The 27,144-nt window shown below is 41.4% G+C and overlaps 3 protein-coding genes and 1 pseudogene across 22 annotated transcripts in view; 3 read left to right on the forward strand and 1 right to left on the reverse strand.

Annotated features, from left to right (window-relative positions):
- CPSF2 (cleavage and polyadenylation specific factor 2) overlaps positions 1 to 14,843 on the reverse strand; it is a 32,978-nt gene extending 18,135 nt beyond the window's left edge. Inside the window, exons 1-9 of one of the 13 annotated variants that reach the window (XM_027569707.2) lie at positions 14,284 to 14,479; positions 13,561 to 13,796; positions 13,038 to 13,111; positions 11,159 to 11,220; positions 5,965 to 6,143; positions 4,829 to 4,988; positions 4,644 to 4,749; positions 3,504 to 3,633; positions 1,301 to 1,416 (exon numbers count right to left, since the gene is read on the reverse strand). In XM_027569707.2, the coding sequence (XP_027425508.1) occupies positions 1,301 to 1,416; positions 3,504 to 3,633; positions 4,644 to 4,749; positions 4,829 to 4,988; positions 5,965 to 6,113 (661 nt within the window). In that variant the 5' untranslated portion in view covers positions 6,114 to 6,143; positions 11,159 to 11,220; positions 13,038 to 13,111; positions 13,561 to 13,796; positions 14,284 to 14,479. Of the gene's footprint in view, positions 1 to 1,300; positions 1,417 to 3,503; positions 3,634 to 4,643; positions 4,750 to 4,828; positions 4,989 to 5,964; positions 6,144 to 11,158; positions 11,221 to 13,037; positions 13,112 to 13,560; positions 13,797 to 14,279; positions 14,481 to 14,741 lie in introns of those variants that run through there. The other 12 variants (XM_027569712.2, XM_027569706.2, XM_027569704.2 and 9 more) reach the window with 12 other exon arrangements.
- Positions 14,832 to 20,745, forward strand: NDUFB1 (NADH:ubiquinone oxidoreductase subunit B1). Its single transcript, XM_027569715.1, has 3 exons — positions 14,832 to 14,985; positions 19,395 to 19,539; positions 20,449 to 20,745. The coding sequence occupies exons 1-3, from the start codon at positions 14,850 to 14,852 to the stop codon at positions 20,483 to 20,485; spliced, it is 318 nt and encodes a 105-aa protein (XP_027425516.1). The 5' UTR covers positions 14,832 to 14,849; the 3' UTR covers positions 20,486 to 20,745.
- Positions 18,654 to 18,779, forward strand: LOC113910840 (annotated as a pseudogene).
- Positions 20,746 to 24,316: 3,571 nt separating the features above from the next.
- The window catches only part of ATXN3 (ataxin 3), a 34,778-nt gene continuing 31,950 nt past the window's right edge, over positions 24,317 to 27,144 (forward strand). For 5 of the 8 annotated variants that reach the window (XR_003515720.1, XR_003515721.1, XM_027570476.1 and 2 more), the window contains exon 1: positions 25,531 to 25,675. Coding sequence is in view for 5 of the 8 variants with exons in the window: in XM_027570476.1 (XP_027426277.1) it covers positions 25,625 to 25,675 (51 nt within the window). In the remaining 3 variants the exon portion in view is untranslated. Of the gene's footprint in view, positions 24,815 to 25,530; positions 25,676 to 27,144 lie in introns of those variants that run through there. The other 3 variants (XM_027570480.2, XR_003515722.2, XM_027570478.2) reach the window with 3 other exon arrangements.

Raw genomic sequence — 27,144 nt, forward strand, 5'->3', positions numbered from 1 at the left:
TTATGAGTAGATTTCCTCGCTCTACATTAAAGTCGGCTTGGAAATACTTAGTAAAACCAAACTCTAGCAAAAACAAACAAAAAAACACAAGAACTAAATACCTTCTTAAAGCGAATACAACACAATACACAGACTCTGCCTTTTTTTTTTTTTTTTAAAGATTTTATTTATTTGTCAAAGAGAGAGAGAGCGCGCACACAAGCAGGGGGAGTGGCAAGCAGAACAGGGAGCCCAATGCAGGACTCATTCCCAGACCACTGGGATCATGACCTGGGTGGAAGGCAGATGCTCAACCAACAGAGACACCCAGGCATCCCACAAGCTCTGCTTTTTAAGTAGGTAGATGAAAGTAGTGGTTTCAAACATATTTAAAAGTAGAATCTAATTTTCCTGTTGAAATCCCATGTAGCTTATAAAAAAAGAAGGTAAAGCAGCTGGAGACAAAGCAGAAGCAACCAGGGATGGCCCAGAGGCTCCTCTTTAGAACTGAGACTACTAGATTAGAGTGTAAGACACCCAAGACCAAAAATCAGTGGACAATTTGCACACTCATGTATCTCCTTTGCTCATTTTTCTTTTAGAGTATAAATGTTTTTCTAATAGATTTTTTTAAATACTTTATTTATTTAAGAGAGAGAGAGAGAGAATGAGCATACAAGCAGGGGGAGCAACAGGGGGAGAGGAAGAAACAGACTCCATGCTGAGCAGGGAGCCTGATGCGGAACTCGATCCCAGGACCCCAGGATCATGACCTATGCCAAAGGCAGACGCTTAACTAACTGAGCCACCCAGGAGCCCTTTTTTAATAGATTTCTATGAGCTCTTTATATATTCTGGCATTCCCTAGACCTGTATCAGTGAATGCCACGTAGAGCTAGCTATGTGCTGAATGACAGGAAGAAGTCAATCTCTACACCTATCCCATAAAAGCTGAATTCAGATGAACTAAAGCATCTTTTTTGTACAAAATAATGATATGGTCACATAATATTTTTTCAAAAATATTAGAGTTAGAGGCACCTGGGTGGCTCAGTCAGTTAAGCATCCGACTCTGGATTTTGGCTCAAGTCATGATCTCAGGGTCAGGAGATTGAGCCCCACATCGGGCTCCACACTGGGTGTGGAGGCTGCTTAAGATTCTCTCTCTCTCCCTCTGCCCCTCACCCACCTCTCCCTCTCTTAAAAAAAAAAAATTAGTTAACCAATCTCTCATGACAAGAAAAGTGTTAAACAAAATAGAAGAAGCAGTAATTCATACTACCATGCACCTCCACAGAGGACATTACTATGTAATACGTACTCAGAAGTTGCTCATCTCTCTGTTTTCTCCTAGGTTGCACATACGTAGCATTAAAGGAATCTGTGATAAGCAGGGAGGGTCTGCTTAGCATTTCCAGGGAACATCCATTTAAATGGCTATAACAAAGTTGAAGAGGAATATTACATCACTTCAAATAAACAGCTGCTTATCTCACCTGAAAAATAAGCAACTTTCTTTTATAAGATTTTTCCTTCCCTACCTATAAAAGGACAGGTGCTCATTAATAAGAAATCTAGTACATTTAAAAAAAAAAAAAAGGAAAATTAAGATTTTCCAAGTTCCATCACTCAGAGAAATCGATATAATATTTTGGTATACATCCTTTTAAGCATATAAATACATTTTTTAAAGATTTTATTTATTTATTAACAGAGAGAGAGAGACAGCAAGAGAGGGAACACAAGCAGGGGGAGTGGGAGAGGGAGAAACAGGCTTCCCGCGGAGCAGGGACCCCGATGCAGGGCTCGATACCAGGACCTTGGGATCATGACCTGAGCTGAAGGTAGAGGCTTAACTAACTGAGCCACCCAGGCGCCCCCAAATACACCTTTCTAAGCATATATATGTGAATATATTTTTAAAAAACTGATATCTCATGTATATGCCTCTATACTCAGTTCTACACCCTGGTTTTCTCCCATGACACTAAAACTGGTTTCTAGATCTATTTTTTAACAATTGTAAAAAACCCCTTACTGTGTATTTTATCTGATCACTTCCCTTTGTGTAGGTTACTTTTCTCATCATTATGAATAATCTCAAAGAACATTTTTGCAAAAAGCTTCGATTGCATTTCTGATTGTTTCTTTAGGACACATTCCTAGAAATTATTTACTACAATACATAATTTTGCTAAATGGCTTTCCAGAAAGATTTAACCTTTTTCAGAAAGCTCTCCCTTTTCCAGAAAGAATGAGCAACTCACTATTTCCTAGAAGAATACTACCAACTAAACCTCATTTTAAGTATATTTAATTTTAAAAAGAATTACCATTTAAAGTTTTTTACTTTATAACTTTTGTCCATTTTGTAACTGGCATCTTTTTGATTGGTTAATACCTGGTCTTATACATGTAAGCCTTTAGCCAACATGCTGCAAATATTTTCCCTGTTTTATTGTTCTTTAGTTTACTGTTTCAGATGTTCTGAATCTGTATATAGTCAAATCTATCAAAGTTCTCCTTTGTAACTTGATCCACTGCCTTGACACTCACAAACTCTTATCAGAGATTAGACTCACCCATACGGTTTCATTTTCTATTTAATTCTAATCCATCTGAAATTTATTGGTTATGTGGTAAAAAACAAAAAAAACCACAAACTAACTTTTTCCCCAAAATGTTTGAATACCATTTACTCAAATATCCATACTTTCCTCATTAATCTGTGATTACAAGAGCCTAAAACTTATTAGTCTTACATACTTTTAAATAGAAGATACAGAAGATCAGGCGCCTGGGTGGCTCAGTTGGTTAAGCGCCTGCCTTTGGCTCAGGTCATGATCCTGGAGTGCCAGGATCGAGTCCCGCATCAGGCTCCCTGCTCAGCAGTGAGTCTGCTTCTCCCTCGGACCCTCCCCCCTCTCATGCTCTATCTCATTTTCTCTCTCAAATAAATAAATAAAATCTTTAAAAAAAAAAGATACAAAAGATCTTGAGGCTACTGTAATCTCATACAAAATAACTATGAACTTAATGTGCAGAAATTACAAAAGAAGCCTCTATGAAACTAAACGCCAAAACAATTTTATAGTAATGCTGTGAGTAGAAAATGAAGTATTTAAAATTACAACTACTGTGTCCCTTTTAAAAGGAGTTTGACTTTAAATATAGTTATATCATAATTACTAACTTTACAAAAAAAAAACCCCACAAATTTCCTTCAAATAACAGGTCAAGTAGCATATAAAATATAATTTTACGTACAAAAATTAATCTCCTTTGCAACATCTCCAGAGAGCTGTTTTACAGAGTGGATACTTACATGTCAGTTTGTAAAATACATTATCTCTTATAGCAAAGTTTCCCCTTACAATGTAAAAAATTCACTATTTGAGGCCCTTAAGTCGTGCTAGATTTCTAGTTAAAAAAAAAACAAAAAACACTTTTTAGTTAAATTTTCCCTCCAAAGAATGAAACAATACCAACTGCATTTCCATTAGCTTTTGTCTTGATATACCTACATCTCCCTCTTGTGGTTAAAATCAACTGCGTACACAATTTCTTCTTCTCCATCTTTGACTATTTTCCATATTGTTCCACCTATCATATGACCAGCTGGCAGAGGCGTGATAGACAAGCCATGTCCTTTACCTATGTCAATAAGATAGTGACAATACTCAGATTTCTTTTACAAGCCTAAAGAAAGCTTATTTATTTGTAAACTATTTTTAATAGCTAATATATGCAATGATACAAAATCCCAAAGTAAAAAGGCAAACACTGAAAATGCAAGTCTCACTCTTCTGCCCCCCAACTACTCCATTCCCTCACTGGAGACAAACCCTCTTGTCGTTTTGTTATGAATTCTTGCAGACGTGTCTGTGTTCATAAACTGAAATATTATAAAGAGATTAGATTTAAAAGCCAGTACCCTATCAAATTACTTAATACGAACGAATAAATTTGAATATTTATACGGTACACACACAATCAAATGTTTCCATTTTTGCCAACTTGAAACTGACAGAGTAACAATACAAATCTCATGGTAAAAAATGCATCCTATAGAAAAAGTAAGTATAAGCCAAACTGTTGAGACATTGTTATTTCTTAGTTAAATCATCACAGTCCACCATGGCACCATTTTCTCAATTTCAACGCAAGGCTTCATATTTAATACATCTCCCTCCACAAATGAGAAATCTATACTTAACAGAGGGCTTCCTGACCTAATTAAGTAATAAACTTCTTAATATCCAATTCTAGAATTCAGTTATCTTCTATGCTGCCAAGGCACTGCATTTCCTTCAAGACTTCAATCACTACATTTAGTCATCTGAGCCCCTCAACCTAACCGTGAACTCCCAGGAGGAGGATCTGGCACGTTACCTTTGTGCATCATACATAGTAAACACTAAGTAAGTCATTCCCGAGTTAAGTGTGAAAAGGCGTGAGCTAGTTAACATTGTGTTAGTATTTAGTCTGGAATGTTTTAAAATCCAAATGACTTAGGAGAAGTTCAGAGTTCCATATGAGAACATGCTAATCTTTTCTTTTTCAGACCACAGTGCCTATGATTTTTACTACAAATTCCCCTTGTACTTTTCAAAGTCAGTTAAGCCTCCTTAGTCCAATTACTTACTATTGGAATCATTTTTTACCTTTCAAATTCACAATCTGAGAGAATTTTAACTGCTGTATTTTATCAAAGGCTGCATCCACATCATCTAACGTGAAGAGCGTAAAGTCTTCTGTATTGTGTCGAGACTGAAAGAAGCACATAAATCCGAGGTTAAACATGATCACTACAGGAGTGTAAAAAGCAGTTCTGAATTGCTTGAGTTACCTGGTAAAGATCATACATGAACATCTGTCCCATTTTATAAACAGGAATGGTCGCGTAGATAGCACAGTTCAGACCCAGCTTCCCGACGGCGTACGGGAGAGCACCGAGATGAAGGGGATCGGGGTGGGACAACAGTACTGCATCAATTTGGTGAACATGCCTAGGAGAACATGATCAAAATGGCTTCTCAATTTCTCCAATCTTGTTTTTAAGAGTAAAGACTAGGCTGGGGTAAAAAGGCAAAAGAGCTGAAATTATGATACCTAGCAATACCAGTTATTACTACCCTGTCCTGCATAGATATCAAAAGTATGGTATGTGTTGCGCAAAATAGAGGATGTCTCTACACATAAAAAAAGAAAAAAGAGAACCAGTAGATACCACACATAAGCTGATTGTGAATGGCTGTTTCATATACTATTAATCAAAGGTCAAGAACTCAACTTGAAATTTCAGAAACTGTTAGGGAGAGGATATTTAAATGGTCACATATTTATTATGGATTTTTGCCTCTGCTTTTTAGCATGGTGACTGACAGCATATTCACTAGAGTGAAACTTCAATTAATAAAGCATATGGTCTCACTGACAAGAAATTAGAAAAAAAATCTTTTGCTAAATGTTCTAAGTTTTTAAATATTTAAGTTCTCTTTCCTTCCATAATTAGTACAATACTACAAGCATAACTGAATTTTTCTTTGATGGATTAGTATCCTTTTGTATCTCATGGTCATTATTCTGGGCACCAAAGCTCAATATGGAGGACCAAAAGACACAGAAAGTAAGCTAATGTGATCTGATGGCAGACTTTTCACATGGAAGGTTTTTCCTCTCTTCAAATTCTTGTGCACTTATTCTTCTCTAAAATTACGGTGCAAAAAGTCTCTACTGAGATCCATTAGCCAAGTAACACTTAACATTTTACTGAATTTCAATAAACACAGTTTATAATGCAATCAAAACTTTATAAATGGAAACAGTCACTATTTGGCTCTTTGGAGTAAGTAAAACTAAGTCTTTTACTATAAATCAAAATAGAGGAAAGAAAGCAAACACTGTATATCATCAAAATGGTATTACAATGTAGAAAAGAGAAGTTCATTTAATAAAAGTCTAGAAATATGAAAAGTAACTTACTTCCTCAGGGAATCTATAATATCCATAGAAAAGTGCTCGTCCCAGCCACAGTCCAACAGAAATCTAAACTCATCAACTTGCAAAAGATAGCAAAGAGCAGACTCTTCTTGAACCCCAGAGAGGGTAGTTAATTTGATAATAGATGTCATTTTTGGTCCAAAAACAATCCAAAAAGTCTTCTCAAAAGAAATAAAAACATAATTAAACATACATCATAGTCTAACAAACAATGTACAAATTAACATTGCATCAGGTTTCTAAATGGGCAGAAATTCCATAAACATATCTGAGAGAGCGCGCAAGAGAGAGAGCATGAGCAGGGGGAGGGGCAGAGGGAGAAGCAGACTCCATGCTGAGCAAGGAGCCCGATGGAGGGCTCGATCCCAGGTCCCCGGGATCACGACCTGAATTGAAAGGCAGACAGTCAACTGACTGAGCCACCCAGGCGCCCCAGAAAGCAAACACTTTAAAGACCTATTTCTATCATTGCTAAGTTTCAAAGTACAAACATGATCTTACATACTCTTTTTTACAACGAGTCCTTCAGTGGCTCCCAGTGTGGCTTAATGAAAAGCAGTAGACAGGGGCGCCTGGGTGGCTCAGTCATTAAGCGTCTGCCTTTGGCTCAGGATCGAGCCCTGCATCTGGCATCAGGCTCCCTGCTCAGCGGGAAGCCTGCTTCTCCCTCTCCCACTCCCCCTGCTTGTGTCCCCCTCTCGCTGTGTCTCTGTCAAATAAATAAATAAAATCTTTAAAAAAAAAAAAAAAGAAAAGAAAAGCAGTAGACTTTAGAATCAGTTTCAGATTTGAAATTACTACTAGGTGGTTCTAAGCAATTAATTAACTTTTCCTCACTTATGTATTCCAGCCTATAAACATGAGTATTAATAACACACATAAGACGGAGCGCCTTGGCATAGTTGGTTAAGCGTCCGATTCTTGGTTTCGACTCAGGTAGGGATCTCAGGGTCATGAGATAGAGTCCCGCATCTGGCTCTGTGCTCAGTGCAAAGTCTACTTAAGACTTTCCCTCTGCTCCTCTCCACTCCACCCTCCCCACCCCCAAGTGCACTCTCCCTCCTTCTCTAAAATAAATCAATCAATCTCATGGGGCACCTGGGTGGCTCAGTCAGTTAAGCGTCTGCCTTCGGCTCAGGTCATGATCCCAGGGTCCTGGGTCTGGCCCTGTGTGGGGCTCCCTGCTCAGCAGAGAGCCTGCTTCTCCCTCTCCTCCCTGCTCGCACTTTCTCTATCTCTGTTGCTATCTCTGTCTCTCTCTCTCTCTCTCAAATAAATAAAGTCTTTAAAAATAAATAAATCTTTAATAATAATACACATAAAAAGGATGCTGGAAGATTTCAAATAATGTGTAATTTGCCTAGAATAGAGACTACCAAGTTCCTCAATAAATAAATAGATAACGAATTAATGAACTCATTCTTCAAGGTGAACTTGTGCCTCCTTTATTTTTCTCTGTGATGGCAATGATTTCACTGCATTACAATGATTAGCTTTCATGTCTCTCTCTCCTATTAGACCTATTAGTCCTTAAATAAATAGACCCCCTTGAGAATCTGATAAAAAGCTGTGGACTGTTCCTTCTCCCCTCAGTTGTCAAAAAACAAACAAGGTGCACATACTCATAGAAATCCACATACTTTTCAGGCGTTGAATGTTAAAAATGTTTGCAGTGGAAAGTAAGCAACTAAAAAATAGAGGTAAAATCTCATGTTTGCAATTCCTAAAAGAGAACCTGACACACGGTAGGTGCTCAACATATATCTGATGGAATTTATGTGGGACGCCTACTGTATATATTTCAAGGAGATATAACATGAGCACAACTATTGGGATTTAAGACCTAGAATTGCATGCTATTAAACAGATGTTACAAAAACATTCAGCAGCGCAGTACAGCTCCACAGCAGTATTTCAGATCTTAGCTCCTTGAAGTAAATTAGCCTTCCCTGGCCAACGATGCAATTGGGAGAGGTCACGCATACCTGATGGTCTCTTACCAGCTACCCAAGGGCCTATCAACAAAGTCAGGTAAACTGTCACCTTTCATGACAGGGTGTCAGGAGACCAACCCCACCACATTTCCCATCCTTTTTCTCCCTAGTCACAGGCAAAGACCCAAGACTCCTGGGTTGTTCATTGTCACTGATGTGCACATCTGCCAGTCGGATCCACTCCTCTACTTTCTATCCCTCCCCAATCCTTCCAGTATGCCCCCTGGAACGACGCTGCTTACCCTCACCCGAAACTGCACCTCTTCCCTGAAGGTTCTCTTTCTTCGCCTGGTAATCTTCGCAAGAACTGTTTCTCCTGCAGCCTTCTCAAGGTTTCTCCCTTGTACCCCCTGGGCCTCCGAAGCAGGAAGTCTGTGCTCCTTGCTCCTCACTGCAGCTTCCAAAGCAGATCCTCTCCCTCCTCCTCCAACTACTCCGGGCCCTCCCAGATAGCTCACTAGGAGCCTTCCCTCTTCCCTCCCCACTGCTGGCATAGTTTAATCGGACCTCGTTCACTGAGGACTTTAGTACCTGACTCGGTCTTCCTCAGTAACTCCGCTACGGACTCTAGTCCCCTGACTTTCTCACTTCCAATGACCTCATCTCACTTCAGCCTCCCACCACCGCGGTTATGCCCGGGACCTCATCACCCCTGAGCTGCACCATTTCCAAATGTTCACCTTCTGGCGTCTCATGCTCTCACTCCTGCCTTGCTTATTCAGTAATCCCACCGCGAACATCCTTCGGCCTCACCCAATCTCTAACCCACCGACTGCTCTTTCACCCTATCCTGTCTCCATTCATGTCCTTTCTGTTCATCCACAATCCACCACGAGTATCTTGCAAACATGATCAAGTATCTGACTGCTCTAGTCCTTCCTTGTACCAGCCTGGCAAAACCCCAACCCTGACTGACTCCAGTCCTTCACTTTGCCTATTCCAGAAACTGAATGTTGCCAGAGAAAAAACAAACAAACAATCCCACCACTGTGCTTACTCTTTAAATTCATGGTCAAAAATCTCAAATGGAAAAAATATATATACATATATCAAACAGGCACTAAGCACTACCTATCAGTCTGCGTTTTTGTAGTAGGTTGACTATCTCTGAGATTATGATTTCACATCACCTCTTCTCTGCTCAAGCATCATGCACCACTCCCTCCACCCTACTCTCAGCTGATCATCTCACCTCATTCTTCAGTTAGAAAACAAAGTCATTAGACAGTAACCCATTCTCCAATACCAATTCTATTAATTTATCTGCATGAACACAGTTGTGTCTCTGATTACAAGGAATCAATGGCACTGCTCTCATCCAAGGCCAATCCGCATGAGTACTCTGGATCCCATTCTCATTTTTTTTTACCTTCTAGAGGACTGAACCTCTTCCGTCATTCCCTCTTTTCCCTGCAATATCCATGTGTCATTGATGTACCATTCCTATTAACATACACAGATCCTCTAAAATTCCCCAATTTAAAAGAACCCTCTCTTAATCCTACAATCAATCCCCTGCAAGTACTTCATCATTTCTATGCTCCCCTTTCACAGCAAGTTCTCAGAATATTTGTCCACAAATGTGTCTCCACTTTCTCACCTCCCATTCAGACTCCCAAAGCTAGCATCTTCCTCCACCAGCCCACCAGAAGTGCTTTCATCGGGGCACCTGGGTGGCTCAGTCGTGAAGCGTCTGCCTTCAGCTCAGGTCATGGTCCCAGGGTCCTGGGATTGAGCCCTGCATCGGGCTCCCTGCTCGGCGGGAAGCCTGCTTCTCCCTCTCCCACTCCCCCTGCTTGTGTTCCCTCTATTGCTGTATCTCTGTCAAATAAATACATAAAATCTTAAAAAAAAAAAAAAGTGCTTTCATCAAGGTCACTGACCAACCTCGATGCAATTTAAGCCAATGGGCATTTATTTCTCTGGCCTCAACTGGCAGAAATCATAGCAACATTCAGTAAAAGTAAGTGTTCGGCCTCTTGAAATGCTCTCCTCCCTCTACTTCCGTGTCAACCCTCTCCTGGTTTTCCTTGTATCTAACTGGTCACTCCTCCATCTCCCTTGCTAGTTACTTTCTTTCTTTAACCTCTAAATGTGGCAGTGCTCTTCAGTAGGACTTCCTTCTTTCTTTCCAGGTAATCTCACCAGTTCCACAGCCATAAATATCATCTGATCTCTGATGGCATCATCCTGGAGTCCTTCCTTTACTCTGTATCCCACATCCAATCTATTGGTAAGTGCTGCATTTTTACCTCCATCCTATTTCTCAAATTTCCTTCTAACTCCACTGTCACTAAGATCTCTAGCTAGTTTGTATCTTTTCCCTGCCTCAAATTTATTCTCTCTGAGATGGTTTTCTAACAACCCTAAAGTCCTTCCCTACCTGTTACATCCTGTAACATCACTCCATTTCCCTCAAAATACTTACTGCTCTCTATACCCGCTACTTATTTACTTGCTTTGCCCACCCCCATCTCTCCTCCTCACCCCAGCACTAGATCATGGATTCCATGTAAAAATAGACCTTATCTATTTTGGTCACAGTTATCCTCCAATGCCTCCATAGTGCCTAACACATAGTAGAGGGTCAATAAAAGCTTCTTAAATGAATGAAGTATGGCTCGTGTCAAATGAGCTTAGTGCCCTTACCGCACCGTTAACAGTTACCTATTTATATGCACTTCCCCTTGCTTGGGAGAGCTCTCGAGTGCAAGACCAGGCTTGATCCATTTTTGTATCCTTACTATATTAGCACATTTAAACACATAGCAGTTGTTCAGTAAAGAACTGATGAAACAAGTTAAAATTAAAAATATATTGGCTTAGCATGTTCCTATTTGTGAGGTATGAGAAATACAAAGATATTAATTCTCCAATTTGATGAAAAACATTTATAAATACAATTTTGGAAAGGATCTAAAAAAAAAAAATTCTCCCTGCCAAAAAGCTTCCTGTACAATTATATTAATGGCCTAAGAGAAACTCTTGTTTACCCAAATCCACCTTAACTTCCACTTTCTTTAGATTATGAAGTGAAAATACAAAAGATCTTGCAGACTAGAAGTAAATGAGTTCATGTTAAAGCTTTTTGCACACAGACCCAGATTTCAACAAACTATTTTTAATACAATTGCTCATAACATAATAAAGTTGTATCTTTATTAGACACATTCATGACTTACTGATATCTCAGTTGTATATAGGATGAAACACCATGAATTCAAGGGAAGAGTTCTTTATAAATCTAAAAAATAAAGAAATGAGAGTCTGATGAATGTGGTATAACAGATTCACTTCTGTTTTTAATTACGGTGTTTAACTTCTATGTCGTGCCCGAAGACGAACATCACAAACAGCAGCAAGTAGTATAATAAATGGTCCTTTTTTAAGCAAGAAACTTGTCATAATTTTAGGAAGCTAAAGCTTACATAAAACAGAGATAAGATAATAAAAGGATAATAAAAGACAAAAATAATAATGTACCAAATTGGTCATAATCATGAGCTAAAATATGCAGTTTAGGAAGATTTTAAAAACCGACATTAGCTGATGTTATTGAGAAGCATAAAAGAGGTGGGATCTTAAATTACTTGTTAAGGATTTGTAGGACCTGAGTAGAGACAGACAAAAAGAAAAGGTATTCAAAACAGGGGAATAACATGATCAAAGGCACATAAAAACTGACAGAGTTCTAGTGGAAAAACCAGCCGAGCACACTTTCATATAAGCAAAAAAAATGAAAGAAAAGAACTACTCAATAGAAAAGGACCAGATAATGGAAGGTCTTGGACCCTGGACCTCGCTTTTCGGGCAACAGAGAAACATTTTAAGATCCATTTTGAAGTAAGATGACATAATACAGGAAATTCCGTATTTTAGGAAAATAAGCTGGTGGGTCTGATTGATTAGATAAGATACAGAAAGGAAGGAGATAAAAAGGAAGAGTATTTAGCAGACCACTTCCTCCCTCCAACTTTGCTCCTATTTTGAGACTAAATTCCTTTAGCTCAAATGTACTTTGTAATCGTATGACATGAATTCATTACTCCTTATCTAAGTAACCAAGGCTTGAAACTCTACATTTGATTCCTTCCTTTACTTCTTGAATAGTCTGTTACCAACACCTGATTATTTTTCCCTCAAAATGCCTCACCTGTGTATCATCCCCTTTCCCTTCCTACCACCAGTACCTTAAAGCAGGGCCTCATTACCTTATATTTGGGTTTCTCTGTTTCTCTCCCTCCAGCCTTTCCTCCCTTTATCTCAACCTAAACATGACTGTCAGATTAATCTTCAGAAACACCCCTCCACATATTAACCCTTGCTGAGAAATCTCTGAAGGCTTCTCACTGCTTGAAAAAAACAAAAACCTGAATGCCTTAACTGGCAATGGAGGGCACCAGCAAGCTGTTGACATCACTGCTCACCACGGTCTCAAGGCCCAGCTCAAATTGCACCTCCATACGAATTCCTTTATCATTAGTCTAGACTACATCGGCTCTGCCCAACAAAAATATAATGCAAGCCACAAATGTAATTAAATTTATTTTTCATAGCCACATTGAAAAGTTTTACAAGGTGAAATTAATTTTAATATACTTTATTGAGCCCAACATATTCAAAATATTATCATTTCAGTATGTAGCATTATTGAGATATTTTACATTGTTTTTCATACCAAGTCTTTGTCCAGTGTGTATTTTATATTTACAGCACATCTCAATTCAATCTAACCACAATTTCAAGGGCTCAACAGCTACATGCAGTTTGTGGCTACTGTAATAGCACAAATCTAGACTCTAAAATCAATGCTTCGTACTGTACAGCATTGAGCTCTGCCACTCCTTAAGGTGCAGGTTGGCACCATTCTATTTTTTATGTACATATCTTAGGCTTGATTTTAATGGTATCACCAACCATTTAGTTTCCTGGACCAAAAACTCTGGAGTCACCCTCCCTCCACCAAACTGCTGCCCCCCATTGAATCCTATTTGACATTTCAGAAAGGTCTTTCTTAAACCCTTCACTATCCTATTTCAATTGAGGCAATCATTACCTTACCTCAATGACAACAGCTTCCTCTTATCTAGTTTTCCTGTTCCAAGTTGATCCTCCATACTGCTGTCAGAGACCACCTTAAAAAAACAAACATACTCATGCCCTTTCCTTGTGCAAAGTATGCACCTTCTAACAAATAAAATCTAAACTCCTTAGCTGGAAATCAAGGTCCTTCACAAGTTGCTCTCAATCTCCCTCTTCCTTCACCAACCACCCTTGCACTGCACGCTCAAGCACATGTATCTTCCCACTCTCCCTCAGTTTATGCCAAAACTGCTCAAGTTTCTGCATCCAGGAATGACCTCCTCCTGAGCCTCATAAATTCCTTTTGACCCTTCAAGGCCCAGCTGAAATATTTATTCCTTTATGGAGCTTTTTTGGTGGCCTCAGGAGGTTATTTTTTTTTCACCTAACACAAACTGGGCACCAAGAATATTTATTGAATATATGCTGAATGTATAGGCTAAGAGCAAAATCGATCATCTTTGTATCACCAAATTCAAGCACAGCACTCAGAGCAACATACATGTGTGCTTAAAGAATGAACCCGAACCAGACCATCAATTCCTTCCGGACGGATACTTCTTCATCTCGATTATCTCTCACAGTTAACTTGCTCTCTCAATAATGACCTCGCATGTTGCTGACAGCGAAAGGGAACTAGGCAAAATCCAAGGGAAAACGAAGGAATCTGGGTTGGCCCTCGAGCTCACGAAGTCCAAAAAGTCTTTTCCTGGTCAGTTCGGGAAGAGAATTGGTTTCCTAAAAAAAAAAAAATCACAGGGGTTATAAGATAAAAAATTAGGGGATGGGCAATTGATAACTCATGTTCGTCTGGTGACAGGAGGCCAGACTTGCTGGGGTTCAGGCTAGTCTGACCTCCTGTTTACTTAAAAACTTGTAATACAGAGCGATGGAAGCGCTTGAGAGCAAAGGGAGCCTGGAGGGCTGGGGGGCTGGGGAGCAGGGGGGAGCGGGAGGCCGAGACCAAGTTAATAAAACACGGTAACAACTTAAAAGGTCCCGGAAATCGACTAACGCCTACTTTGTGCCCAGTGTTTAGCAGCCTCGCGGTCTCTGAACCATAGACCACGGAAGACCCCCAGCGAGGCCGCTAAAAACACAGCAACCACGAGGGCCAAAGGCGCCAAAGCCGGCGTCGGAGTTAACTCCTCCAGCGCCGAAACTGAAAGGTCACCGGGAAACAGCAAAAAGAGGGAAAGAGAACACAGGAGTGAATCGTACGGACTGCCACAAACACCGGGAGCTTTAGACCCACGGAGAAATCACTTCTTTTCCCTCGATGAGCACTTCTGCCAGGCCCGGCCAGGACAGTCGCCACCGAAACCCCAAGAGCACTTCCCCAGCGCCGACCCGGACGAGGTGGAGCCAGGGTCTCCCTGAGGGCCGAGGACGCCCCCTCCCCCATCCAAAGTCTCGCTCCTTTCCTCCGCCCTCACTTGCCTCGTCAGTCCTCCCCCAACGCCGTCCACTGCCCTTCCCAACCCCTAGTCGAATCCAGGTTCAAGAGCGAGAAAAGCTGATACTCGCTCAGCAGCACCCGGGACGACCTGCCAGCAGAAGCCCCCCAGTGGCGGCCGCCATTTTGAAACTGGAGGCGAGCCTCTGAGGCGGGGAAGGCCCAGGGCGATACCATCTTCCGGGGGTGGGGTGGGGACGAAGCTGGGGAAAAGAGATGGCACTTACAACAAAAGTCTCGTCACCTTGCGCCGAAGTCTTATTTTTAAATGATTTATAATGCGTGAGAGCTAAAATAAGTACAAGAAGAGTCCAACATCAAAAAGAAGAAGAGGTATGGTTTCCCAGCGCCACCCCTCTCTTCGAGCGAGCGTGGCGAATGGCAGGTCCCAATCCGCAGCTTCCGCCGGCGCCGGTGGTTGGGTCGTCGCTGCCCTTGGTCGGGGGGTCGTTTTTGGCATCAAGGCCGCAGGTGGGTCCGGGGTCGAAGATGAGCCGAGGCGCCGCGGGTCCCCGTTGTGCAGGCGGGGAGGGTCCACCTCTAGGGAAGCCCTCGGCGGCGGCGGTGTCTCTAGGCGAGGGGTGGTCCGGACCCCTCCCGGGCTTGCGAGCGGTGGAGACGGGAGAGTGAAATGGGGGTTTCTTCCCGTGGACAGCTGGGCTCACGTTTCGCACCTGACGGCTTTTGGAAAGGGTAGCGGGAGGCTGTAGTTACTGGAAGACGTCTTTGGGGATCACCCGGTGGCCGCCCCTGGCCGGACCGGAGAGAACACCGGCCGGGATCTACGCTCCTAGGCTGGAGGGAAGGCGCGAGCATCCTAGATTTCGTCCAAGTTTCAGCGTTCTGTCTCGGTGCTCAGGATTGGAAACTAACCTCGTTCTCTTCCAAATCGCAAACCCTTTTGAGCCGACCATTCCACACACACAAAAATCACTTTTTAAAAACGTAATACTTAATTTATACTAGGTTATTAAGACACGGTTGGTTCCAGACCTCAAGGAGTTCAGTTTCTCCGTGCATCCAGCACTGCTTTTCATAGATTATATGTATTCAAAAAAAAACAAAAACAAAAAAGCCGATCTAAAATGCTGTGGGGGCCAATTAGAGATTAGGATTTAATTTTTGAAATATCCATCTACGTTTTACAACATGAATTGACTTATAAAAATACACACCTGATACAGTTTTCTTTTTAGAAGTTAGGCGTGAAAAATTGGTTGAAGAAAAAGTTAGGAAAAATAAGATAAGCCTGAGTGAGGTCAGTCTAAATGTTTATTTCTTTAGTTACCCTAACAGACAATAAAACACAAGTAGCTTGGACCAAGAAGTCAGACTGCCTGAGTGTTAATCCCAGCTTTGCCACTTACTGCATCTGTGACCTTAGGCAAGTCGATTGCCCCTGGATTTCCTTATCTGAAAAAAAATATGCCTACTACATTGGGGACATTAGTGAATACACAGTATTGTGAAGATTACATGAGTTAGTGATTATGAAAAGGAATAAGAACTGTACCTGACAGTGCTATTAAGAGCTTTTTCTAGAGCTAGGCAAAAAATTTGAAACCTATTGGTAACAAAGGATAGGTGATCAGTTACGTGATTCCTTGAGTCCATAAGATAAAAACTAGTTTTTCTTAGGAATACCATAGCAAGTCCCAGTTCTGAAGTAAAAGAAGGATTTTTCATGAGTCTTATAAAGAAGACACTAATGGGGTGCCTGGGTAGCTCAGTCGGTTAAGCATCCGACTCTTGATTGCGGCTCAGGTGATGATCTCAGGGTCGTGAGGTGGTGTTCCACGTCTGTGCTGAGCATGGAGCCTGCTTAAGATTCTCTCTCTCCCTCTCCCTTTCCTCTCTGCCCCCTCAAAAAAAAAAAAAGAAAGAAAACACTAAGAATGTACAGTACTTTCTTGGGCACCCATGTGGATGTCACTCTTTATCCAAACCTCAGCTTGTGTCATTGGAGCCTGTCCCAGGACCTCACTGCCCTTTACCCATCAGATAAAGCCTCCTGTGGTCTTGGGCTCATGACCAGAGCCTGTCTATATCCCTCTCCTATACATTCTCCAAGAAATCGTTGTAGCTCACTTCTTAGGTCCATAATCCTTGTCCTCCCCGGTCATTCACTCACAGTGAAATACAGAGGACAAATTATGTTCAATGGCACTGCTACCGAAGTCCGTTAAATAGATTATACACATGTAATATGAAATGTCTCTTGGACTAAGATTTGTCATTTACCTGTTAGCGATGGAATCATGGTGGCTGAACCCAACTCTGGATTTTGATTACACAGAATCCTTTTATCTATCAGTCTTCGCTTATAGAGTGTATGTAAGAGCCTATGTGCAGCCAGAGTCTCAGGGGTTTGTCTCACCTCTTCTCAGATTCTCAGACTAGAGCCAGACAAAAGTAGCTACTTGCCCTGTTGGAAGAATGCCAACAACAGTATGGCTTATAGCCCATAGGTGTCCATGGGTTTATTTAGAACAGTCTTGGGCTAAGTCAATAAGCACTTTTGTTGTTGGTTAAAATACAGGTAGTATCTGACTCACCTGTGCTGAGGGTTAGGCTTGACCCCCCCCATTAAGAAATTTGAGGAACCTGTGAGGACAGGTGACCGAATATATGACCACTTGAGTTCTACAGAGACCTACATTGTCTAGTATTTTGCAGTTTTGTGCTTTCAAAGTTGCATTAGTTGATTAAGGCATGTATTGTTATTCTTATACTTGACTGGTTCAAGTTTATAAAACAAGTAAGTGGCTAATTTGGTGGGCACTTGGTCAGATTCACAGAGTGCTTCAGTATCTAAATTCAAATAATGTTACTTAAGGAAGGCATAGTGCTAAGAGAGCCACCATCTTCTAGGAAATAAGGTTGCCCAAGAACTGTTTTCATCAAATCATCTAAAAAGTTCTTTCAACTATAGGTTTTTCCAGTCCCACAAGTAAGGAGGACCGAAAATACCTATTTTGTTTGTTTTAAAGATTTATTTATTTGAGCGCACGATCTCATGAACGGGGGGAGGGGCAGAGGGAGAGAATCTTGAAACAGACTCCCCGCCAAGTAGGGAGCCTGACCTGGGGCCCGATCTCACAACCCATGAGATCACAACCTGGGTTGAAACCAAGAGCCTGATGCTCAGCTAACTGAGCCACCAGGCTACACACCCCCCCGCCAAGAAGTCCCTATTTTGATAAAGGCTCCACAGATGTTTTTGATATGCAGTCAGGTTTGAGAATTCCAGCTGTAGACGGTAGACTAAACCTTTAGTTAATGACTAAACTAAGATATATTTTAAATAACTTGTTAACTTTACATAATTTTCCAGATTGGAACCTGCTATATGTAATATTAACACTTTATCATATAGAGTATAGAGTAGTTGTGCATCTGTTAACTTCATGGCCATTTTCTTGCCCGGTACCTTTAGATAGTGATGAAGTTTGAGAAATAAAGAATTGAAATGTGTAAGTGTGAGAATCAGTGTCTTAGGAGAGGCAGGAATCCAGTTTACCTAACCCTAGCACAGTTTAGTGCCAAGCACTTTTGTCAGCAGTATTCTCTTACCAGGGTGTTGTCATATGCCTTCTCAGCCATTGTATATGATTTATTCATCTTAGATTCATGCGTAGGCAGATATATTTTGATTTCATCTTTAGGTACAAGTTTTTGCAGAAACTGACAATTCAACTTTTTTTTTTATTAAGGCTAATTTATTTTCCATATGGTGACTTCTAGTTCTAGTCCTCTACCTTTTAGAAACCCTTACAACTTAAAAGCCTTTAAGTACCATAAATATCAATTCGAGAAGAGGTCTTTTAGAGAGAGATTGAGATCTAATAGAAAAAGATTTTTGGAGGAAACCTGAGCTTGGATTCCAGCTCTGTACTTCATACCTGTTAGGTTAAGCTGTTTTCTAGTCTATAAAATGAGGATAATAATAGTTATTTCATGTTATATATAAGATTATATGATGGCCCTGGTACCTCGTAGTTATTCTATAAAAGTAAATTCCCTTCTGTCCCTATCTTTTGTAAAATCTTTGAGTTGATACTGAGATCTACCATGACATTGTTGAATGCAGTGGTTTTTAAAATTTCTCTCATTTTATTTCCTTTCAAAAATTAGTTTTCAGCTTTGTGCATTAGCAGTATTGTAGCTAATGGGGTTTATCTGAGTCACAACTACTGCTAATTGAAAAATTAGTTTTCAATAATAGCTTAACTAAAGAATTCTGCTTTTGGCATAATAGTGTAATTATATTTGTTTTAGCATTGTAAGAGGCTCTAAAACATATTTTACATGTGTAAAAGTTTTAAATTAATAGTTGGAGGGTGTAAATATTCAGCTTTTGCAGGTAGAATTTTCCGGGGTCCAAGATGAGCCAAGGCGCCGCGGGTCCCCGTTGTGCAGGCGGGGAGGGTCCACCTCTAGGGAAGCCCTCGGCGGCGGCGGTGTCTCTAGGCGGGGGGTGGTCCGGACCTCCCCCAGGTTTGTGAGCGGTGGAGGCGGGAAAGTGAAATGGGGGTTTCTTCTCGTGGACAGCTGGGCTCACGTTTCACGTTTTAGTCTAGTATTTTTTGTACTCTCCATTTCTCTGTGCTATATCATATCAGACCACTAGTGGAGCTAAAAAAAAAGTTAATAAATTGATTTTAGTGCAGTGCAATTTTCATACTAATCATTGTCACCTGTATAATTGTCATCAAGTAGATTTTAAATTGTACACTACGTTCTGATGCCAAAGCAAATTTGAAGAGGCTTACTATGCTTTTAACATCTATCTCCTATATTCAGGGCTATCCTGCTTCAGATGCAATTTTTCAAGATATTTCAAAAACAGTTATATTTCTGATAATCTTTTTTTTTCCTAGCACTCAGGATGAATGTAATTCAGATTGTTCGTGACCACTGGGTACATATACTTGTGCCCATGGGGTTTGTCCTTGGATGTTATCTAGACAGAAAGAATGATGAAAAGCTGACTGCCTTCCGGAACAAAAGTTTGTTGTTTAAAAGGTTAGTTTGTACGCTTTTTTTTAAATGAAAAATTAACCAGTTCTTGGAAATAAGCCTTTTTAATATAATAGTGCCAAAAATAAACAGAAGGGGTAAATTTTCCTCTGAGGACTTTTATTTAAGTTATGTTATTTTGCAGCATTAGTTGTTTAACCCTTCTACAAAAGTGTATGATTATTTTGGAATGCCAGCAACTCTTCAGTTTATGAACAGGCTATTTCAAATGTTTGAAAATTTTTTTGGCATTCAGGATGCACTGTAATATAGAAACAAAGTTTTAAACCAGCTCATCAAAGCCTTTAATATATGTTTCACATATTATCATATATTATCTTAAGCCAGAACAGCTGAAATCTGTGGTACTAATAGTGGCTTGGTGCTGTATTTGCAGCAACACTGCTTGAGAGCTTTAGACGTGGTGGGTGAGTGATCAGAAGGCAGCTGGCCGCTGCCTGGTCCCACTGTGTCTCTGGAGATGGCTCTTTTGGCAGCAGAGAGTTAGTTAGCAAGACAGGGTGTCTGGGTGTCTGCCACTGGGTATGCAGCGAGGTGGGAAGAAGCTGAAGGGACCAGAGGCTTGAGCAGCACTCACAGTCGGTATGGAGAGGAAGTTTACAGTTAAGGATTTTAAGAAAGATAAAATGAATTAGAAAGGGTTTAGAAAACCTCAGATGAACTCATTGAGACGATAATAGCTTTCATACAGACTAAGAAATTGCAGTTCCTTAATCAGGAAGAATGAAATCAAAGGGATGCATGAGAGACTAGAATGAGTATGTTGAGTCTGTATCAAAATTTTAATGGGTCAAATTAAATAGAATATAAAATATTGAATACTCTTCTGACTCTCTGCCCCCCATAAAAGTTAAATTTGTACTTTTTCCTTTCTTTCCTTTTTAATTTCTACAGGGAATTGAGACCCAATGAGGAAGTCACCTGGAAGTAAAGGCCCCCATGACTGAATTACAGAATGTTCATATTTTAAAAATTAGGAGAGAAATAACACATTCATTATTTAGTTTGAAGTGTGATTCTTTTTATGCCGAAGCCGTCTTCCACATTTCAAGTAATAGGCACACTTAGCTTAAAAATAAATTATTGAGTACTTGATTGTGTATTGATGTTAAATTTACAATTAGTGTTTCATTTTCTTTTCCTCATTTTAGACCATAGTACTATTAAATTGTGTAACCAATTTTTTCCTCAGATATTTTGCAGAATTTTTTTTTTCAAACTGTGTGCTTTAGAAGGATGGTACTGACCGAAAATTTTAGTGACCTTGAGTTTGGCAAAGATCCCTTAAATGCAACACAAAGTATGAACTAGTTTTAAAATTTTTTGCTCTTCATAATACACTTATGAAAATGAAAATGCAGCCATAAACTGGAAGTACTTGCAAAATGTAATATACAACAAAGAACTTTTATCTAGAATATGTAAAGAACCCTTATAACTTAGTAATACAACCCAATTTTAAAAATTACTCATTTATTTAAGTAATCTCTACATCCAATGTGGGACTCAAACTCTCAACCTTGAGATCAAGTCGAGTGTTCTTCCAACTGAACCAATTAGATGCCCGAACCCAATTTTTTTTTTAAGATTTTATTTATTGATTGATTTGACAGCAAGAGAAAGGGATCACAAGCAGGGGGAGTGGGAGAGGGAGAAGCAGGCTTCCTGCTGAGCAGGGAGCCTGATGCGGGACCCAATCCCAGGACCCCGGGATCATGACCCAAGCCGAAGGCATATGCATAATGACTGAGCCACCCAGGTGCCCCCCGAACCCAATTTTTTAAATGAGCAGAAGAATTTTTTTTTAAGATTTTATTTATTCATTTGACAGAGAACACAAGCAGGGGCAGTGGGAGACAGAGAAGCAGGCTCCCTGTTGAGCAGGGAGCCCAGTGGGAGACATGATCCCAAGACCTGGGGATCATGACCTGAACTGAAGGTTAACCGACTGAGCCACCCAGACACCTCTAAGCAAAAGATTTTAATTGACACTTCACAAAAAAAGGAGGATGGTAAATAAAGCACATGGAAAGACTCCCAACATCAGTAGTCATTAGGGAAATGCAAATTTAAGCCGCAATGAGATACCACTACACACCTATTAGAATGTTTAAAATCAAAAGACTGATCCTATTCCTGGTGTTGGCAAGGGTACAGAGCAACTGGACCTCACACACTGCTGGCAGGAATGTAAAATGTAGCTGCCAGGAGTTGTACCACTTTGGAAATCAGTTTAGTGGTTCCACATGAAAATAACACCTCCCATATGACCCAGCCATTCCACCCTGAGGTATTCATCCAAGATAAAGGAAAGCATATGTTCACACAAAGACTTACATGAATGTTCATAGCAGCTTTATTTATAATAGCCAAAACTTAGAGCTAACCCAAATGTATATCAACAAATAGATAAATTGTGTTAAATTCATACAATGGAATACTACATTAAAAAAAGGAATGATCTATTGCTCTGACATTGATGAATTTCAAATTAATTATCCCGGGTGAAAGAGGCCAGATAGCACACACTTGATGGTTCCACTTATATAAAATGTTAGACACTAAACTATAGTAACAAAGCCGACTAGTGGTTGCCTGGAGGAGCAAGGGGCAGAAAGGGGTTAGAGGTAATAATTACAAGGGGACACAAGGAAACTTTGGGGTATAGGTTGTTCATTTTCTTGCTTGTTGGTTCCATATATGCACATGTCATCTGTTGTATTCAGCTACCTCTTCTCAGAAAACGTTTTGTTTCAGGTCATACTCAATTTAGGAGAAGTAAAATTACAATAAAATGATACTCCCTAATTATCACTGATAGGGTCTTCGTCAATATAATTAAAAATCTCAGTATGAAATCACCCTGGATTAGGGTAGGACCTAAATCCAGTCATTGGTACTTATAAGGCACAGAAGGAGAAAGGCCACGTGAAAACCAAAGCCAAGGTTGGAGTTCTGCAACCACAAGCCAACTAATGCCAGGAGCCTCTAGAAGCTGGAAGAAGTGAGGAAAGGATTCTCCCTGTGACCATCGAGCATGGCCCTGCTGACACCTTGGCTTCAGACTTCTGGTCTCAAGAACAGAATAAATTTCTGTTTTTAGCCACCAAGTTTGTGATGATTTGCTGCAGCAGCCATAGGAAATGAATACAAGCACTTTTTTTTCTGAATAACTAATCCATTAGTTTAAAAATCAAGAATAAAACTGTATACTGTGAAAAGTCTCCTTCCCATCCCTGTCTCCTATTTGCCTAGTTCCCTTCCCATCTCAAACACATACATAACCTCTGGGTTTCCTGTATATTCCTCCAGAGATTTGTAGTGTATACGAAAAACAACAAAAAATAGATACGTGTTTCTGTACACACACACTTTCTTTAAAAATAAATCAGGAAAAAATGGTTTGCATATTTTTTCACTTCATGAGACCGTGATTTGTTTCCCATTTAGGCCACAGTTCCTTAAGAACATGCATGGACTGTTTCCCCAATGCAGGAGTGTGGACTGTGCACACAGGGGCATTCAGAAAAGGGTAACTAAATCCTACCCTTGAGCACCTGGTCGGCACTGGTACTCTCCATTTCCTTACCACCTGCTGCCCCTTCTGTTCCTCTGAGCCTGCACTCACCAATGTCCCCAATGGTCTCCATAGCAACACAATTTAGTGGACTCTTGTAAGTCCTTATGTTGCTGGACTTCTTGGCAGCAACCAACACTGATTCTTGAAACATTCCCTTCTCAGGGCTTTGATGATTTCACTCTCCTGCTTTTCCTCTCTTCTCCTTGGCTATTCCTTCTCTACCCTCAGGGTTCTACTCTAGATCCTCTTTTCAATCTCTTCCTTTTCCCCTAGATGATTTTACTCACTCCTGTGAATAACTCCCCATTCTACAGCAAAACCAAGCCTCTGAACTCCAGACCATTTAGATAGATAGATAGATAGATAGATAGATAGATAGATAGATAGATAGATAGATGATAGATAACCTCCACTCATTACTTGTCTTACATATCATAGGTATTCCCCAAACCTTGCCCCTTCCTCCACTATTCCCTATCTTAGTGAATACTATTCCTGCCACAGTGGCTGCCTAGGGCAGAAACCCAGACATCATCCCTAACATTTCTGTGTTCCTCACTCCCCACTCTCACCAAGTTCTGTTGAGTCTCCCCATTTATTAATCATCTCTCAAAACAGTCTCCTCTCCACTGCAGGTCATTATTCTTGCCCAAACACCATCATCTCTCCCAAGATTCCACAGCATCAGCTTTTTTCTGCAACTAGAGTGATCTTTATAAAATGCAAATCTGAGCGTCTCTTCTTTAAAAATTTTTATATAACTCCCCATCTGTCTTTAAAAAGCGTACCTTCCTTAACCTAATTTCAAGGTGCAAAATCTGCTTCTTTCCTACTCCTCCAGCTTCATCAAATCCCTTCCCCCACTTTACTGGACTTTTCAGTTCCCCCAAGTCATGTTTCCTCTTCAGGGTGAGAATGCAGACTCTTAGTAACAAGGTGTCTGGATTTAGACCCCAGCAAGGGCAACTCACTAGTTGACCTTGGAGACGGTTCTTTTCTTAACCTCCCTGTGCATCAGTGTCCTCATGTGTAAAATAGGGATCATAACAACACCTACATCAAAGGTTGTTGTATTAAATTCTTTAATATATGCAAAGTAGTTCAAAAAGAAAGCCTACCCTACAGTAAGCTCTTTATAAATATTAATTACATTTTTACACAAGTGCTAGGTGTTGGGGGATACAGTGATATCTTTTTCTTAATCAGGCTTTCAGTGGGGAAAGAGGAGAAAGATATTAAATAATTATATGCAGATATGATAAGCAGAAAGTACAAAATGGAAAACATAAAAAAACATAGAACCCAGGCGTTCTTTATCCAGACCCGTTAATAGCCTAAAAATCCATAGCAATGGGTGGGAAGCAGAGAAGTTCCTCCAGACCGTAGGTGGCGCTGCAACACCCCCAGCCGGCCAAATAAAGGGATACGGGAGGACGCGCTACAAAGGTCACGTGTGCTCGCATTTACCGCCCCGGCGTTCACTCGCTCTTCGTTCCACGTGATTCATATCCTCGGGGATGATTGGTCTGTACGAGGCACGTGGGCAGGGGCGGCTCGAGGCGGGGCGGGGCAGGGTGGGAGGAGGGGTGGGGCGGAGGGGCGGGTCTGGAGGGGGGGTGGTTCGGCGTGGGGGCCGTTGGCTCCAGACAAATAAACATGGAGTCCATCTTCCACGAGAAAGTGAGTGTCCGCCTTCGGTGGGGAGCTGTCTGCGGTGCGGTGGCTGCGGTGGGGCGCGGTACCTCCTCTTCCGGAAGCGCTGGCGGGGGCCCGAGTCGCCCCCATCCCAGTCTCGCCGGGCGGAGGAGCTTCATAGGGCGGGGAGCTTCACCAACGCCCCCACAGCACCCTGTGCCCCGGAGGCGGGTGCCGGAGGAGTCCCTGGCCGGGGGCCCCGCGGAGCTGGGAGGGAGCGAAGCAGGGCCGGGGGCGCCATGGGGCACGGGAGAAGAGTGGCACCGAATGGGCTAGCTTCTGCGCTTGCCCTCCACTTTCCGTGGGATTCGTTCTCCAGTCCCTTCTCCGCTCTCCCTCGGTGTCTAGCTAGTCATCTCTTGGACAAGTCCCTCGACCCTTCCCAACTCCACCCCACTCCCCCAGTCCTACTCCCGACAGAATTAACTTTTCCTTCTCTGGGCTCCTCAATTCTATATTGGAACCTCCCATGCACTTGGATCTCTGGGGTTGTGTTCTTGTCCTCCTGCCCTAGGTCCAGGAGCCTCCCGAGGGCGGGGTCCCTGGCTCGTCCCATGTAGGGCCTGACACTTAGGGAAGTGAGGTAGGAAATCCTCCGCGTCCCTAAATAGGGAAGTCGTCACAAGAGTTTTTGTTACGGGATGTTTAGGTTTCGTTTCTTTTGGTAGTTGCATCTTTCCGGATAGGGAGGCCGGCTCGTTTATTAGGGGTGGACTGGAATAATTGTGTTGTTGTCCGCCTAGTGTTTGTCTTTTATTCTTGGATGACCACGCACTTGAAGATGCTGTTTGTGGCATGTGGAGAAACTCCCTCGTCTTTTCTCACATACATCAGCAAGTTGTTTGGGTGTGAGTGATACCTTCCTCAGGACAACTTTGGCACATGATATGTTGTTTCCCAATAGTTTCATGTTTGGAAAGGGTTGCTGGTGAGGCTATTATTTAGTAGGAGCAAAGGGATTTTGTTTTGTTAAATACTTGTAAACGATCACTTATCCATTTAAAAATTAACACAAGTCAAAACCATCAAAGACAAAAGAGGCACAGTATAAATCTAAACAAATTGTTAAATGGAATGCTTTTCTTTATAGAAAACATTTTAACACGTTGTGGCCCTGCAGTAGACCAGTTTTTATGTGTGGGGAAGGACTCAGTGGTATTAATCATGTCAATCAAATCAAAAGATTAGTGGTAACTACCACTAATCTTTTGATTTGATTGACATGATTAATGAATCTTGGACAAGAGAAATTCAGTTGCTTGGCTAAGGAGACTGGATGAAGAGACCCCTACATATACGTATTTTTATTACTAATTTTCAAAAGCTTTAGTGTAGGGCCAGATGTTTCAGATGGAAGACTTTAAACATTTCCACACCACCTCTTGAGATTCATATAATATATTTTTATAAATACTGATTGGCGGATATGGGGCTCTATTTGGATAGATTTCAGTGAAGGTAACGACTGAACCACTGGATCAAAAGAAGCTGGGTGTTAGCCTCATAAAGGTGTACTTTCTGAAAGAAGTCACTATCAGGGATGCCTGGGTGGCCGGGTCGGTTGCGCGTCTGCCTTCAGCTTGGGTCATGATCCCGGGGTCCTGGGAGCGAGTCCCGCATGGGGCTCCCGCTCTCCCTTTGACAAATAAATAAATTCTTAAAAAAAAAAAAAAGTCACCTTCAGCATCAGTCACTAGGCTTAAAGATACCTAAGTACAATTTACCGGGGCGCCTGGGTGGCTCAGTCGTTAAGCATCTGCCTTCGGCTCAGGTCAGGATCCCAGGGTCCTGGGTTCGAGCCCCGCATCGGGCTCCCTGCTCAGCGGGAAGCCTGCTTCTTTCTCTCCCACTCCCCCTGCTTCTGTTCCCTCTCTTGCTGTGTCTCTCTCTGTCAAATAAATAAGAACAATTTACCTTTTTTTTTTTAAGATTTTATTTACTTATTTGAGAGAGAGAGAGAGAGAGCGCGCACGTGAGGGGGGAGGGTCAGAGGGAGAAGCAGACTCCCTGCTGAGCAGGGAGCCGGATGCGGGACTCGATCCTGGGACTCCAGGATCATGACCTGAGCCAAAGGCAGTCGCTTAACCAACTGAGCCACCCAGGCACCCACAATTTACCTTTGTCATCAGCTTAAATGTACTTTATAGATGAGGCTGGTAAGATTTTTTGGGCATATTTCAAGAATGGAAAGCACCTGTAACCATAGGGCCCATTGTTGATCTCATATATAGCCCATTCTGGGAATGTTTTAGTGTAATAAGCTATTTTCTAGCACACTCCCTTCCCCTCTGCCACACACATTTAACCTTTGCTAG

Source organism: Zalophus californianus, chromosome 6, assembly GCF_009762305.2.
Source record: "Zalophus californianus isolate mZalCal1 chromosome 6, mZalCal1.pri.v2, whole genome shotgun sequence".
NCBI lineage: Eukaryota > Metazoa > Chordata > Mammalia > Carnivora > Otariidae > Zalophus > Zalophus californianus.

Coding starts and splice junctions, on each gene's coding strand:
- NDUFB1 (XM_027569715.1), top strand. CDS start 14,850: ATGGTTTCCCAGCGCCACCCCTCTCTTCGAGCGAGCGTGGCGAATGGC. Junction 14,986..19,394: donor TTTTGGCATCAAGGCCGCAG/GTGGGTCCGGGG, acceptor TTTTTTTCCTAG/CACTCAGGATGAATGTAATT. Junction 19,540..20,448: donor AAAAGTTTGTTGTTTAAAAG/GTTAGTTTGTAC, acceptor TAATTTCTACAG/GGAATTGAGACCCAATGAGG.